A 15,086-nucleotide genomic window follows, 5' to 3' on the forward strand; every position below is an offset into this window, starting at 1 on the left:
CACCACCAGGGAAGCTAGGGCTTTTTTAACCTGTGGTTCTCCAGGGAGACCTCCCTGTCCTGTGCTTAGAAATTAGGAACTTTGAGTCAGAAGGGACTCAGACATCTGGTTTGACCTCGTCACCTGACCAAGGAGAAATCTGAGGCCCAGGGAGACCGCGTTCAAAGAGGGGAGACGCTTCGTGTGGTGGCAGAGCTGGGGGATCAGGCCTCTGACTTTTCCCATGGACGGTTCTGGGTGCCAGGTCCCAGGTAATTTTACATTTTCATTTAATTCCCACAGCCACCCTAAGATTTAGGCATGATTGCTGCATTTTAACATTGAGTTTCAGAGATGAGGACATTAAGCCAGTGTCCCAAGACTCACCTAGAACTTGGATCCGGTTCCGGTGGACTCCACCTACCGAACCTTCTCATTCCACAGGGTGCTGCTGGGTGACCATCTCATCCCCGTGCGCCTTCAGCACAGTGACGTCTGAAGCGGAAGGGGGAGAGCTGTGATGTAGGGCCTTTCAGGGCGAGCTGTGGGTCCCACCGCTGAAAGTGGCATGGCCCGTCCTGTCGGAAGTGGCTCCCTCTCAGGGAGTCGGGTATCGCTTGCCCTTCTCCTGATTTGATGAGATTGACTCAGACCCTGCTGCATTCCAACGTCCTTTTGACAGACGGGCTGGACCGTACCGGACCAGGGCACCAGCACGAATTGGTGCATTGGGAGAAAACACCTCTGTAATTGCATCACTGCTGTGCGCTCAGAGTGTGCAGTGGCAGAGGAAGCATGCCCAGGCTGTTAGCAAATGAGGGGATTTGAAAAGTGTCCGGAGTCTGCCGAGTGTTAGGGCTGTTTGGCCAGCGGGAGGAGTGCAGACCTATCTGGACTTGGGCGATTTAGTACAGAAGTCCCTCACCTCGAATGTTGAGGGAAGTGAGAGCATTGATTTTTGTGGTGGGAGCTCTAAGTGTAAATGCATCTTTGCCTGCCTTTAGCGATAGCATGACAAGGTGATGAAGACCTCCGGTTCCAGAAACAACCTAGGTTTGAATTTGCTACCTGCTCTGCCATTTGCTGGCTGTGTGATCTCGGGCAAGTTACTTAATGTCTCTGAGCCTCTGTTTCCTCAACAGTCAAATGGGAATAAATGCTATTATTCAGTATTTCTAACTAACAGGGTTTTGATGAGAATTAAATGAAGCAACGTAAAGAAAAGGCTTAGCCTCAAGTCAGGCATCAGGTACTTGGTAAATTCTCGATAAATGCTAGTTCTCATGATTATTATTATTAACTATTGCTGTATTTTATGAGACCTGAGTTCCAGCCCAGGTTCTGCTGCTGGCTGCTTTGGGGACCTTGGCAAGTGTGTCAGCTCTCTGAGTTTCTTCTGTGAATTGAAGGACTGTAATCCAGCTGAGAGTTCCAACGCATCAAAAGCAAGTTTCCACCCCGGATCCCACAGCATTTTAGTTTTATGTCTTTAGACCCGAATTAACTGCACAGGCAGGGTCACAGGGAACCACTCAGGGAATGAGACGGGCTTCCCTCCTTTGTCACTCAGTAACCTTCTATCACCTGTTCTCAGCTGACTGAGAGTGGAGCGTCCGCTTAAGAACATTCTCTTCGTCATAGCATGAAGCGGCAAACTTGGGTGGCTTGCTTTTAATTTTAGCTTCATTCATGTATGTTGGAAAAGTGACGGGTCCTGACGTACAATGATTTGACCTACGATTTTTTAACTTTACGATGGTGTGAAATCGGTACATATTCAGTGGAAACTGTACTTTGAATTTGGAATTTTGATCTTTTCCCCAGGTTAAGATATGTGATCTGATCCTCTCTGGTGATGCTGGGGAGCTGCGGGGACCCACAGATCCTGGTGAGCACGCGATCACCAGGATAAACAACCGATACGCTCATAGCCATTCTGCACCCAGACAGCCGCTCCGTTTTTCACTTTCAGTACCGTATTCAATAAATTACATGAGATATTCAACACTTGATTATAAAATAGGCTTTGTGGGGCTTGCCTGGTGGCGCAGAGAGTCCACCTGCTGATGCAGGGGACACGGGTTCGTGCCCCGCTCCGGGAAGATCCCACATGGCACGGAGCGGCTGGGCCCGTGAGCCATGGCCGCTGAGCCCGCGTGTCCGGAGCCTGTGCTCCACAACGGGAGAGGCCACAACAGTGAGAGGCCCGCGTACCGCAAAAAAAAAAAAAAAATAAAGGCTTTGTGTTAGATGATTTTGCCCAGCTGTAGGCTAATGTAAGTGTTCTGAGCATGTTTTAAGTACGCTAGGCTAAGCCATGCTGTTTGGTAGGTTAGGTGTGTTAAATGCATTTTCAGATTAACGATATTTTCAATTTACGCTGGGTTTATGGAGACATAATCCCATCCTAAGTCGAGGAAGATCTGCATACCCCACTGTTTCTGGGTCCAAGAAATCATACTGTGAATTGAACCAATTAGAGTCTTATAAAATGGTCTCGCATTTCATTGATTTGGGTTTAGAAAGGAGAAAGCAAGTGCTGTAGCTAAATAAAACTTGTGGCGGCAGGTGGGCAGCGGAAGGCCACCGTTCAGTGTCCTCAGGGACTCTCCTTTCTTGGGGCTTTTGATCATCAGACCTTTCATTTTCAAAGGAAAAAAATAACAGCAGCCTGTTGATACTGGCAGTTTCCTTTTTCCACAGCAGGAAACAATCTGGTGAGTGTAAAGGAAGCCTTAAATCCTAGATCATTCGTGAACCTCTTTGAGTACCTACTGTGTGCCAAGCATCAGGGAAACAACACAGATGAGATGGAGACGGTTTACTTACTTAATGTCTGGCATATCCTAGGTGCTTAATAAAAATTTCAGTAAGGAAATGAATACGGGCATTAACTGTTAGTAGTTTGGCTGTCCCATCACATCATTTTGATGACTCATGTAACACTGGGTTACATTTTAAATCACCTGTCCTAGAAGCAGTCCGCCAACCAGGTCTGGGGCCAGGAGGAAACTGTTGAGATGGTGGACTGGACACCTGCCGTTGGTCCAGCGTAGCAGCCGAGAGCATGGGCTGCCTATGTCAGAATCCTGTCTTCACCTCTTCCTAGTCACGAGACCTGGGCGAGTTCCCTAACCTTACTGTGCCGCAGTGTTCCCATCTGTAAAGTGGGGACAGTAGTGGGCCCACCCCATAGGGTTGTTATGTGGATTAAACGTGTGCTCTGCTTGGTGCACTGTGGGTGCCCTCCAGATGTTAGCTGCCACCCTCTGCGTGTGGTGGTCCCTCGACCTCCTCTGAGGCATTAGGCACACGGGATAAATAAACCCATGTGCGTAATTGCTGGCTCTTCCTTTGCCTCCCAGGCCTTAGCAAGTAGGTCCTCATTGCTATCATTTGGGTATGAAAGAGCTCAGTCATCAGGTTGGAGTCTCAGCTTGGCAACTTTCTTCCTGCATGGCCTTGACCTTGGTCAAGTTGCTGAGGTTAAGGGAGGCTCAGAGAGGTTATCTGGAAAATACAGGTACTTCCTTTACTGTGTGAAGGATTATGCTGAGCGAAGTGCCCGGCACACGAGGCGTACTCCGGAAATGGTGGGATTGTTATCATCCCCATAAAAAGCACCTAAGGACCTGGCTTTTGTGGCCTGGGGTGCCAGAGCTGGTTGGTGGGGCCCCCACTGAAGTTACAGGCTAGGCCCGCAGGAGGCCCCGAGGCCGGCCGGCCTTGGGAAAGGGCCCACACGGTCAAACCATTTTAAAGGCCTTGTAGTAGAAAAAGAAACCAATTAAATAATACTGCCCCCCATAAAAGCTGAGTTTTAATGGGTTCTGTGGTGGGGTTTTCTCCGTGGCGGTCTCATAGCCATAGGTCTTGGGGAGACGGTCTGCCTCTATGGGGACAGTTTAATCTTGCACTGCGTGGGCATAATTTTACAAGTTTTACGGCTGTTTTGTCTCCCCTGAAGTGTTGCTGTGTCCTTGTGCGCTGAGGGCAACCTGCGTGCAATTAACAGTTTACCTCGTTTTGGGTGGAAATGAAAAGTGAAGTAATAAATTAAAAACACAAGGTGGCTTTTTCCCCTCTTGTGGAGACACCCGTGGAAGAACAAAGAACCAGTGTCTTCCTGGACCACTTACTCAGATTCTAATGGCTTTTATGTGTAGACATTTGCCCACAGGATCCCCTCCTCCCCAGAGAGGGCTACAGGGCACGTTGGGTGTGTTTGGGGCTTGTACTGCCTACCCCAGGGCAGGGGTCAGCAAACGACTGCCCAGGGGCCACATCCAACCCACCGCCTCTTTTTGTAAAATGATTGGGAAAAGAAAAAAATCCAAAGAAGATTTCCTGACACATAAGAATTACATAGACTTGAGGTTTCAGGGCCAGAAATGGAGGGAGCTCTATTGGCACCTCATCCCGCCCGTTCGTTTGTGTGTCGTCTGGAGCTGCTTCTGCCCTGCCCCAGCTGAGTTGAGAAGTTTCCATATACTGTGTGGTGCAAAGCCAAATACTCTCTTGCCCTTTATGGAAAAAGTTGGCTGACCCTGCTCTAGGAGGTAAAGGAAGTGAGAGAAAACAGCTTCAAGTTTCTTGGAATTGATGATTTATTCTCAGGGTTTCCATGGGGCTCAAAGTGACAAGTCAAGGGGGAATTGCATGAGAAGGAGTCAGTTCTCCTGGAGACCTTCCAGAGGAATCGGCTGCTTGTGGAGATGGCTCTCCTCGCTATTCTGACCTCAGGTTGGCTTCTGAGCAGAGGGGCCTGAGTTATCCCCCTCCGGCCAGCCCTCCCCGTCTGCCTGGCTTTCCTGTAAGACTCCCGAAGCCTGGCTTGAGGTCTGGTAACTTCTCATCAGCTCCCTCGATGATTCGAGAATAAAGAAGTTTCCACCTTCCCTCCCAGGAGGCAAGCGCTTTTTGTCATAAATTCTGTGTAGACCTAGTTGATGATCTCCAATAGCTTCAGAAATTTGTAACAGACACTTTTTGGCCAGCCCCTGGCTTAAGCATTCTGCATATAGTAGTAACTCATTTAATCCTCACAACCAACGCAGGGAGTGAGGTCCTCTTCTCACCCCCATTTTACAGAGGAAGAAACAGGCACAGAAAGGTTAGGTATCTTGCTTAAGGTCACACAGCAGGTGTGAGGTAGAGCCAGGATCCAAACCCAGGCTGTCTGCTCAGGAGTGTCCTGCCTACTGCCACTACACTGGGGGAATTCTTTAGGCCTGTGAAAAGATCTGCTTTCCTTGTCCCCCCCCCGCCCCCCCCCCGCCCCTACAATGTCATTCCACAGGAAAACGGCCTCCTGTATGAGAAGGAAGCACTCGTTCCTTCGTTAATTCATCCCTCCCCCCACCTTCTCCCTCCCTTCCTCCCTCCCTTCAACAAATAATTGTCGGGAGGGTGACTATGTATTAAACTCTGTGCAAGGGGCTTCACAAGTGAGGGGGTTTTGTGAACAAGAAGAATGAAAAAAGAATCTTTTTTCCTTTGAAAAACAGTTCTTAGTATCCTCAAAGCTGTTGGGTTTTTGAGAAGTTCACTTAATTCCTCCTCTTTTATTCATTGTAAGTGCTCATCCTTACAATGAGAACCATAAACCGTAAATCTCATCCTTTCTGCCTCAAGCTGATATTGTCATTAACAATAATGTAACGTGCAAGAGGCTTTGGGGAGGCCGGCCCTCTGACTCACCCAGTGGGAAGAGCCCGCCTGGGGAAGGCCCTGTGCCGTTCTCCCCCTTGACACCCCGAAAGAGGGCTCCCGCAGGGGCTCGGGAGCCAGGAATAAGAGCTCGTAACTGATTGTGGAGGGAGAAGGCTGCTGAATTTTAAAAATATCTCCAAGTCTGGCGTTGGTGGAACTCGCTGTCTTGGGACAGCAGTTACAATGTCATCTGCAAAAGTTCAGGGTTTTAGGTGCCTGTCTTGTTTTCTGAAGGATTTGCTGGGCAGAATTTTCAGCATTATTTATGTCCTTCTGGGTGTGGACAAGCCTGAAGGCCAGGGAAGACCCGTGGGCCCCCATGGCACCAGGCAAAGGATCAGCCCAGCCGGAAGCCTGTCCTCTCTCTTCCTTCCCCAACTGTTTCTTCTTCCCTCCTCTGTGCCCTTTTCTTGGTCAGACAGCAAACGTTTGTTGCTTATTTCTGATGAGCCTTCACTCTCTCTCCTCAGTCATGCGGAGGAGCCCCTTCGGTGTGGACATCTGCTGCCGGAAGGGGTCCCGAAGCCCCCTGCAGGAACTCTACAACCCGACCCAGGTAAGCCCTGGAAATGTCCTTGCTTCTCAGCTTGGTCTCCATGTGTCAATTTTTTGGGGGGCGGAGAGGGATTGAAAAACGCCCAAATTCTGGTCTTTGGGGATTTGAAACTTCCCTCCACTGCCTGGCAGTTCCCCTTCAGTGGTTGCTTTCTTGGTTACCCTCTTGCTCTAGAATGGCTCTGAAATTCTAGTGAGAGGTATTTAGTGAGAGGGACAGCTTGGTAGAGTGCGGGGCAGAGCTTTCAGACCTGCCCAGGTTTGGGATCCCTGAGAGCCATACAGTTGCAGGTGCCAGGAAGGGGACTCTGAAGTTGCAGAGCCTGCCAGGCTGTGCAGTCTCCCCCGTGACACCCCCAAAGAAGGCTCACATGGGAGTGAACTCAACACCCAGCTCCCATATCTGGTTATTAGAGCCCAACGATGTCCCCAAGAGTTGCACCTCACTGCGTCAGTTTGACAGGACTCCCTTGGGTGGGGAGACTTTTTGCTTAAGTGACCGTCACAGTAAGTTGGACTTGATTATGAAAAGAGTTCCTCTCTGAGCAAAATAAGCTCCAACCAAGGTAAAGTGCCCTCCATGGAAAGCTAGGAGCAAAGGGAGGAGGCCTGGTTGCCACGGTGATGGCCTTGTTTGTGTGTGTTGGTCTCGACGACGTGGAGACTCCAAGGCTGGTCCTTTTGCGGGAATATGAATTAGCTTGTGATGCCAAGAACTGGTGAATGAACAGCTAGTGGCCCATTAGCTGACTTTGACAGCTGGGGAGAAAGGGGGGAAAATGTACTGCTTTGGCTGTAATCCTTGAACTTTATTTTGTATCAAATTCTTGATTTAGTATTTCTGGGGACCAAGGTGCTTGTTAGAGGAAGAAACTGCTTGGTTCCCCCAAAGTGATGAATTCCCAGAAGTCTTGCAAAGGGATGAGCCTGAGAACTTTCTGATTCCACATCTCTATCCTGTCTTTCACCCGTACTCCCGTCTGGAAAAATGGACTCCTGAATTTGTGCAGAATGGGTGGCCTAACCATGTTAGTTCACTCCCCTATCCGCCCACCACTTTGGAGCTCAGTGTGATTTGGAGCTCAGTGTGATGGGGCCAGATTCGCCAGGTAATTGCAAACTCAGATTGCCTGAGGCCTCCTTTACTGGGTTCTCTGGTGACGCAGGAGGGAATTTGTATTTTGTTTTGGTTTTGTTTTTTTTTTAATTTTTATTGAAGTATAGTTGATTTACAATGTTGTGTTAGTTTGAGGAATACCGTATAGTGATTCAGTTATACATATATATATATATATATATATATATATATTCTTTTTTTAACATTCTCTTCCATTATAGATTATTACAAGATATCGAGTATAGTTCCCTGTTGGTTATTTTGTATTTGGGTTTTGTTTTGTGCCCAAATACCTGATTATGACAGGCTAGTCTCCCAGCCTGTTCACACACTGGTCTTAGGGAAGAGAATTTCTGGTAAGCCATGTTGAAAACAACACATGCTATTGAGATGCGAAGCACCCCTCTCTTTTAGTTGACATCCTCTGTTCTCAGATCATTTTCTGCGTCAAAACCAAACCACTGAAGTGCTCCTTCTTTCCTGAGGAAATTTTATGGGCAGCATGTGGGTGTCATGGGAGGAGCTATTTCTGAAGTAGATGCCCCTGTGGACAGGAAGTTCATGGACTGTGTCTGCGCCTGTCACTATTGTGTCCCTGTAGTGGGTGGCCCCAAATATCTGTGACTGAAAGAATGAAAGTCCAGGTTTAAATTCCTACTTCACCTCCAGCTGGTAGTGCAACCTTGCATACATGATGAGTCCGCTATAGGAGTCAGCTTTCCCATCTCTCTGGAACGTTGGGAGGATGAAATAATTCTGATGTGTCAGGGGCTATGTAAACATGATCCGTCATCACCACGGTCATGAGAATGGCTTCACTCGTGGAAACCTTGATTTTAAGAGTCAGACCTGGGTTCGAAGCCTGGTCTCCTCATTTATCAGCTGTGTGAATGAGCACAAGACATGTAACCCCTCAGAGACGGCCTTTCTCCTTTGTAACACGGTGCTGACAATTCCTGCCTTGCAGCCTTCCATGAGAAGGTGTGCCTCGCTCGGTGCCTTTTATGGAGTTTGCTCATTCCCAGATTCATTCATGCATTCACTCATTCATTTCTTCACACTCTTACGAGCGCCCACTATGTGTAACACAGTGCCAGGCACTGGCCACAGAAGGGTGAGCAAGGGGCTGTGTGTGGTTAGCCTTCCGTGTCTGGTTCTCCTCGTTATCCCAGAGCTGGCTTGAGTGGGTTATCTGGTGAGGGGGACCCTGCTTGGTCCATTTGTAAACCCATCAGAGGAGAGAGAACCTTCCTGGGTAGAGCTCATCCCTTCCATCCGGTGATGTGGGGTGCAGATGCTCACTTAGAAGCCTAGGACCCGGGAGGGAAGATGGGGCTGGAGAGGCAGCTCTGGGAGCCAGTTGTGAGAGCCTAGGTGGGTGAGTCATCAGCCTCTATCAGGCACTCGTGGGCAAGCTGTCTGGCCCCTTTTGCTGGTAGCCAGGAAAATGTCCCTGCAGGAGGATCTCCCTGTTTCCTCGGGATGTTGTCCCGGGATGTTTTTTCTTAGGCTGGTTTCCTTTACAAGCTGCAATTATGTTCTCCTCCCAAGCACGTTCCGTCGGTGGTGCTTCTCAGAGAAACCGTCTTGGTGACCTTTGGGGCTGCCGTGGGCCGGGGAGCTCAGAGGAGAGAAGGGCGCAGGAGCTTCTGTTGAGTTGAGTAGGGTTTTGTGTCCCGGAGACATTAGCAAACATTGCATCCGTTGGGGCTTGGTTGTGGTTTCTCGTGTTCCCCTACCAGCCAAGCTGTGGAAGCCGCTAAGCCTGGATTGATGTTATCACAGAGGCAGATGACAAGCCCTGTAATTGCTAGAAACCGAACTGCTCCCGGAGATGCCGTTTCCCCATTTTATGTTGGTTGGTGATTTGCGTTCGATATATAATGGTGAAAATAGGAACTGTTTATTTTAGATGATAAGAAAACCAACATAACGGCGGGAAGCACCATCTTAGTTAGCAGGTACTGGTACTGTAGGCCAGATGCTATCTAGATGCCTACAAACATCTCGTGGGGTGCTGGTATTAAGCCCCGCGCTAGCTAGTGCACCCCCACTTTAGGTATGGGAGAACAGGCTGAGGAGCTTGTCACACAGCTTGTAAGAAGCAGAGGAAAGATTCAAATCCAGGACGGACTCCAGATGCATTTATCTCCATGCTGTATTCACTGTCACCAGCAAAGTTCTCTTGGCAGGAATTACCCCATACAAAAAAAAAAAAGAGAGAGAGGAAAAAAAAATCTTACCCAGATTTTCACTGGACAAAGTCTTAAAAGCTCCCTTAGGAAAATTGGCTCTAATCCGACTTTAGTGTCCAAAGTTTTCTTATTTTAGTGCCTCACAAACGCCTAACCATTAAAACAACAATTGGTGAAAAAAAAGTTTGTAGTTGATATTCTTAGAAAAACTGCACTCTGATGTCTTATAATTTTCCTGGTTCTCTGCTGTCTTCCTGGCCCCAAAATAAAACGTAATTGCTGATCAGATCAGCTGGCGTCAAGTCACCGAAAGTTCAGGAGCTGCCAGCTGCATATTTGTGGGCCGAGCACATCTGTGGGCCGCCCGGCTCAGCTCAGACTGCAGGGCAGAGCTATGCCGTCAGCCATTAACAGGGCATAATTGCGCCTAAAATGCCAGCGAGGGTGAGACAGCTTGTCCTGCCTCGCCCACCTCCCGGTCCTCTCGTGGGTTCCCTGAAGTCTTCCCAGCATCACTCATGTGGTTCAGCCCTGCCCCGCCTGGTTCTTTCTTTAGCGTTTATACTTGCTCTGTGATTACCACGTTCTGAGAATACAGATACTCAGCCCAGGGGCTGACCAGGAACTCCTAAGTGCTGAGTCTAGGAGGTCTTCACTCATGCACCAGTGGCGTGCGGGCCTTCCTAGGGGCCTCTGAGGACCAGTCAATATAATATTTTGACCAGTCAACATTTTATTATAATAATAAAGTTGGATCTTTATTGGTGCAATCTTCAATGTGTTAAAAGTAAATTTACTTCTCCATAAGGCAGGCTCGAGGAGGAAGGATGGAGAGAGGGAGAGAAGGGAGGTAGGAAGGAAAGAAGGAAGGGAGAAAGAAAGGAAGAGAGTTACTGTTCATTGAATGTATAATACACATCAGTGACTCTTCTAGGTGTTTTCCACACGTATCTAATGGAATCTTCACAACAATCCTAAAATCTGATAGCCCCATTTTTCAGATAAGTTAACTGAAGCCCGGAAGGACTGAGCAATTTGCCAGGGTCCCACAGTCCCTAAACGGTAGTGCCGGCTCTATCTGACCTGGCGAGATAGTGGGAGGGAAAGAGCCTATCCCGTTATCTTTCCCAGGGGGAAAAATGCTCCCTTGAGGTTCTTTTTCATGGTGACTCAAGCTGAGATCTGGGACGTGTTCCGGATAGTTGTAAAATTCCCAAAGGCAGGGGCCAAGGCTCATGGAGTGGTATGGAATGCACAGTAGATGTCCAATAAACAATTGCAGATTTTTTTTTTCTCACTGAACATGGTATTTTTGGAGGGGGCTTTGTCTCCTGGCTGGAACCAGACTAAGCAGGAGTCACCCCCAAGAACTCTGCTGTAGGATAGCACAGCTTGGTGACATTTGGAAGTTGGGGTCTTTGATTAAAGTTTTAGATTGAAAAAAGCTTGAATTGTCCAAGGGAGGGTGGGAAACTCTTCTAGCTCCAACCTAAATAGTTTTCTGAGCAAGGCTTGCCAAGATTCTTTTTGTCTACAGATGCTCATAGGATAAACAGAGGAAAAAGACGTGGGGAAGAGAGGCGTGTAGGTAAGAGAACATGACAAGTGCTGTGTGATCGAAGCATTCTGAAAGGTTATGGGAGAATCAGGAGTGAGCAGTTAACCCTTTGAGGCACAGGGCACAGTGCGAGGCTTTCTAGAGGAGATGGCATTTGAGCCGGGCCTCTGAGGACACATCAGACTTCACCGGACAGAGAAGAGGGAACAGCCTCCCAGAGCAAAGGAACAGCAGGAGTGAGGTGCACAGGTGGGACGGTCCATGGCGCATTCAGAGAATGGCGAGGGGTTTATAGCTGGCGTGAAAGAGCATGTTGGAAGCTGATTGGAGAGAAGGCAGGAGAGGCAGGTTGGTACCAGCTGGATAAGGCTCATTCGCCCTTCTGGAGGGTTTAGTCTTCAGCCACCGGCAGGTTGGTGGTCCCAAGGAGCCCCCTGGAGATGGTGTGCACCTTACAAACCAGCTGCTGCTTCTCACTTGGCCACTTGTTAACTCCGGGGCCTCTCTAAGGAGGTCTGGCCCCTCCTGGCCACAACCTCCTCACCTGTAACATGCAGGGGCTGGACTGGACCCGTGCTTCTCAACACCTGCTGCACTCAGGACCTTTGAAAAAATGACCAATGCCCAGACCCCCAGAAATTCTGATTTTATTTGTTGGTCTGGGATAGGGCTGGGGTGTCAGTATTTTTCAGATTCCCTAGGTGATTCTGATGGGCACCCAGAGCTCAGAAGCACTGGGTTGGAGATTCTGTAAGGGACCCTCCAGTTTTAAAATCTTCGATTCTTTGATTCTTGCATAACCCACAACATGAAAAGCAACTCAAAGCATGTGCATCGAGGTTGCTCGCTATCTTTTCTACTGTCTTTGTATATGAAGGCCCGTGTAAATTATTTGTACTCGGCCTCATCCACGAGGACACGGAGACCACGTTCCTTCCTGTGCTGCTCGGGACAGAAGGTTGTTGTGTCAACGCCCTGAGTGTTGGAGACTCGTTCTGTGAACAAACCCAAAAAGCGGAGCCCTAGGGCAGAATGTTGGGTGGAGCCCTGTGTAAACGAAACTTGAGCCACTTAGCTCTTGATCCCATAAGAAGGAGAACCTAGACTTGTTCCAAGCCAGACATCAGGTGGGCGCTTCTGAAGGATCAGCTTCAGTCTCACAAATAAGCATGAAAGGGAAGAAAGGGCTCTCTGCCTTGAAAATCGTTCAGGAAGAACAATGCTGAATGGCCGTGTCCACTGGGGAAGGCAAGAGAGAGCAGACATTGTACAGCCCCCAACTCTGGTCAATTAATCCCTTCATTACCAACCACCTGGTAAATGACGAGTCCCTCTAATTATCTTGCATTGACCCAACAGCTGTCTACCAGCCAAAGAGGGATTAATTGATTTAGTTGTGGACCGGCTCCTTATGCAAAGATATTACTTACTGTCAGCCTAGCAGAACGGCAGCTGGCTGGCAAAGATGAAATATTACATCAGCTTGATCTTACATACAGCACTTGGGAGGATGCTTCATTATTAATTGCAAATTACAATAGATGAGCAGAGTCCATTGCAAAACCCGGGGACAATGGGCCGCCTTTTCCACTGTGGCCAGTGGCTTCATTATTCTTGAACCAGGGAAGGCGCCCTGGTCGGATTTCCAGTCAAGCCTGGACAGATGGCGAATCTAGAGTCGGACGCAGTTCGGGTTGAAAGAGGTGATTGGATGCTGGAAGGAAGGGCGGGATCCCAGCCCAGGTGTATGACGTGGGACAATTACTTAACCTCTGGAAGCCTCGGTTTCCTTATCTGTAAATTAGGAGCATGATACCAATCTTGCAGGTTTGTGAGATTTAAAATCGTGTATGAAAAGCACCTAGGATGGTGCCCAGGGCAGAGTTGGTGATAGTCAGTAGCCGTCAGTGATCTGGGTTGAGTTAGGTCACCTGGGACTTCCCTTAGGGGGTCTGGGACCATGCTTGGTCCCAGTCCTGCAGGCTCAGACATTTGGCAGGTGTGCACTTGGAATAATAATAATAAGATTATTTTGTTGAATAATAATAAAATAGATGATTTCCTCTTGCCTGGAAGCTACTAGCTAGCTATTCATCACGAGCACTACCCAAAAAGTTTGATTTGTTATGTGTCTGGTAGACTCAGTTATAGGGAAGCTTGCTGTGCTGATTTTTAAGGCTATGAGTGCCTGTATGTGTGTGTGTGTGTGTGTGTGTGTGTGTGTGTGTGTGTGTGTACACTCAACCCACATCCTGGAAAATGGGCAGATTCAGCTGTTAAGTTTTAAAGGTCTCCTGTGGTTGTGTCTGTCGTACCCACAGCACGTAGCTAAGTGGCCTCATTAAGAGCTGTTAAATAAGACCATCTCTGGGCCGTGTTAATGCGAGGCCATTGATTTCGTCGATTGGTCCACGTTTCATTCAGGCTGTTTTTATAGGCAGTTGTTCTGTTTCTGGAAGCCTAATTTGACCCAGTATATTCAAATGTGGTTAGCTCAGTGCTCTAATGGGGTTTTTCTGTGTCAGGCTGTGTGGATATAAGCTGGCATATTTCAATGAGAGGAGGGCGTTCGAGTGACAAAACAACCTCAGCAATTTCCAAATGGTAACACAGCTGTAAAGTCTGCCGTCTTTGGAAAGTTATTTCCTAAATTACCCTCAATTATAAGAGGTCTCTACATAATTTGATTTTTCTGTAAATTATACAACTCAGGGAGCTTCTCGGCCAACTGGATTTTAACCTTGTTGGAATGCATAGAGCTGAGACAAAGCCCTGGCTTGCTCTCAAATTCTCTGTAGGAAAGACGGTGTCAGGGGATGGGGTGGGGTGGGCATCAGCTTCCCCCCATCCAGCCTCCCTCTTGACCTGCAGGTCTGGTGGGGAGCAGGGTTTCCACCCTGCCTCCACCACGAATTACTGTGAACTCGGGGGCCAACAGCTGAACCTTTTCAAACCCTTCAGACCTTGTTTATAAAGTAGGAATAAAGTACTAACTGTTCGGTTATTAAGGATTAAATTAGAATATATATAGCAAGTTCCGGGCATGTGGCAAGCTGCTCAGTCGATGCTGTTTTTTTAAATTCATATTAGCTCAGATGAAAACTCCTCCAGGAAGCTCCCCCTGATTCCCCCCCGCCCCCTTCAAACTCAGGTTAAATGTCCTCCTAGAATGGTGCTGCCTATTCACAATGTAATGTGACTTGTATATGTTATTCGAAATTTTCCAGCAGCTACATTTTAAAAAGTAGAACAAAAACCAGGTGAAATTCATTTTAATAATATACTTTATTTAACCCAGTATAACCAAAGTATGATCATTGCTACATGTAATCAATAAAAATATTAAGATATTTTACACTCTTTGTACTGAGTCTTTGAAGTCCTGTGTATTTGACACAGCACATCTCACTTTGGGCTGGCCATATGTCCCATGCTCAATGGCCACACGTGGCTGGTGACAGTCATACTGGACAGTGCAAGTCTATCCTCACCCCCATGCCCATGTTCCCCTCGTTCGTGACGCTTATCTTATGTGTTTGAGATGATCTAAGTAGGCTTTGAGCCTCGTGAGGGCAAGGTCTGAGTCATGCATCTTGGTATCCTGTGGCCACTGCATCCAGCCACAGAAAAGGAGCTCAGTAGGTGCTTGGCACTGAGCGAATCGCCTGTCCCTGGGCCTTGAGCAAGCCCGGTGTGTGGAGGTCATGCTGAGGAGGCGACCAGGGCTTTGTGCCCCCAGAGACGCCAAGGCAGCCAACCGTCAAGGCGGGAGGCTTGCTGGGGCCCAGTAGGTCCTTGGTCTGAAGAGGACATCTCCACTCCAGGCTGAGGCCTGACGTTTCTCCTAAAAAACATCCTTCCAAAAGTCCAAGTGCAAGGACCGTGGAAGGGCTGACACTTAGAAAGACACTGGTCATTTCACCTCAACTTAGGTTTTGTTTGTTAGTTTTTCAGAGAGAGGTTTAATGCT

General features: G+C 48.2%; 1 protein-coding gene across 6 annotated transcripts in view; it reads left to right on the plus strand.

Annotated features, from left to right (window-relative positions):
* The window catches only part of CHST11 (carbohydrate sulfotransferase 11), a 286,641-nt gene that overhangs the window by 127,200 nt on the left and 144,355 nt on the right, over positions 1 to 15,086 (plus strand). For all 6 annotated transcript variants that reach the window (XM_033427583.2, XM_004269437.4, XM_033427582.2 and 3 more), the window contains exon 2: positions 6,162 to 6,247. In XM_033427583.2, the coding sequence (XP_033283474.1) occupies positions 6,162 to 6,247 (86 nt within the window). The remainder of the gene's footprint in view (positions 1 to 6,161; positions 6,248 to 15,086) is intronic.

This window comes from Orcinus orca, chromosome 11 (genome assembly GCF_937001465.1).
Source record: "Orcinus orca chromosome 11, mOrcOrc1.1, whole genome shotgun sequence".
Lineage (NCBI taxonomy): Eukaryota > Metazoa > Chordata > Mammalia > Artiodactyla > Delphinidae > Orcinus > Orcinus orca.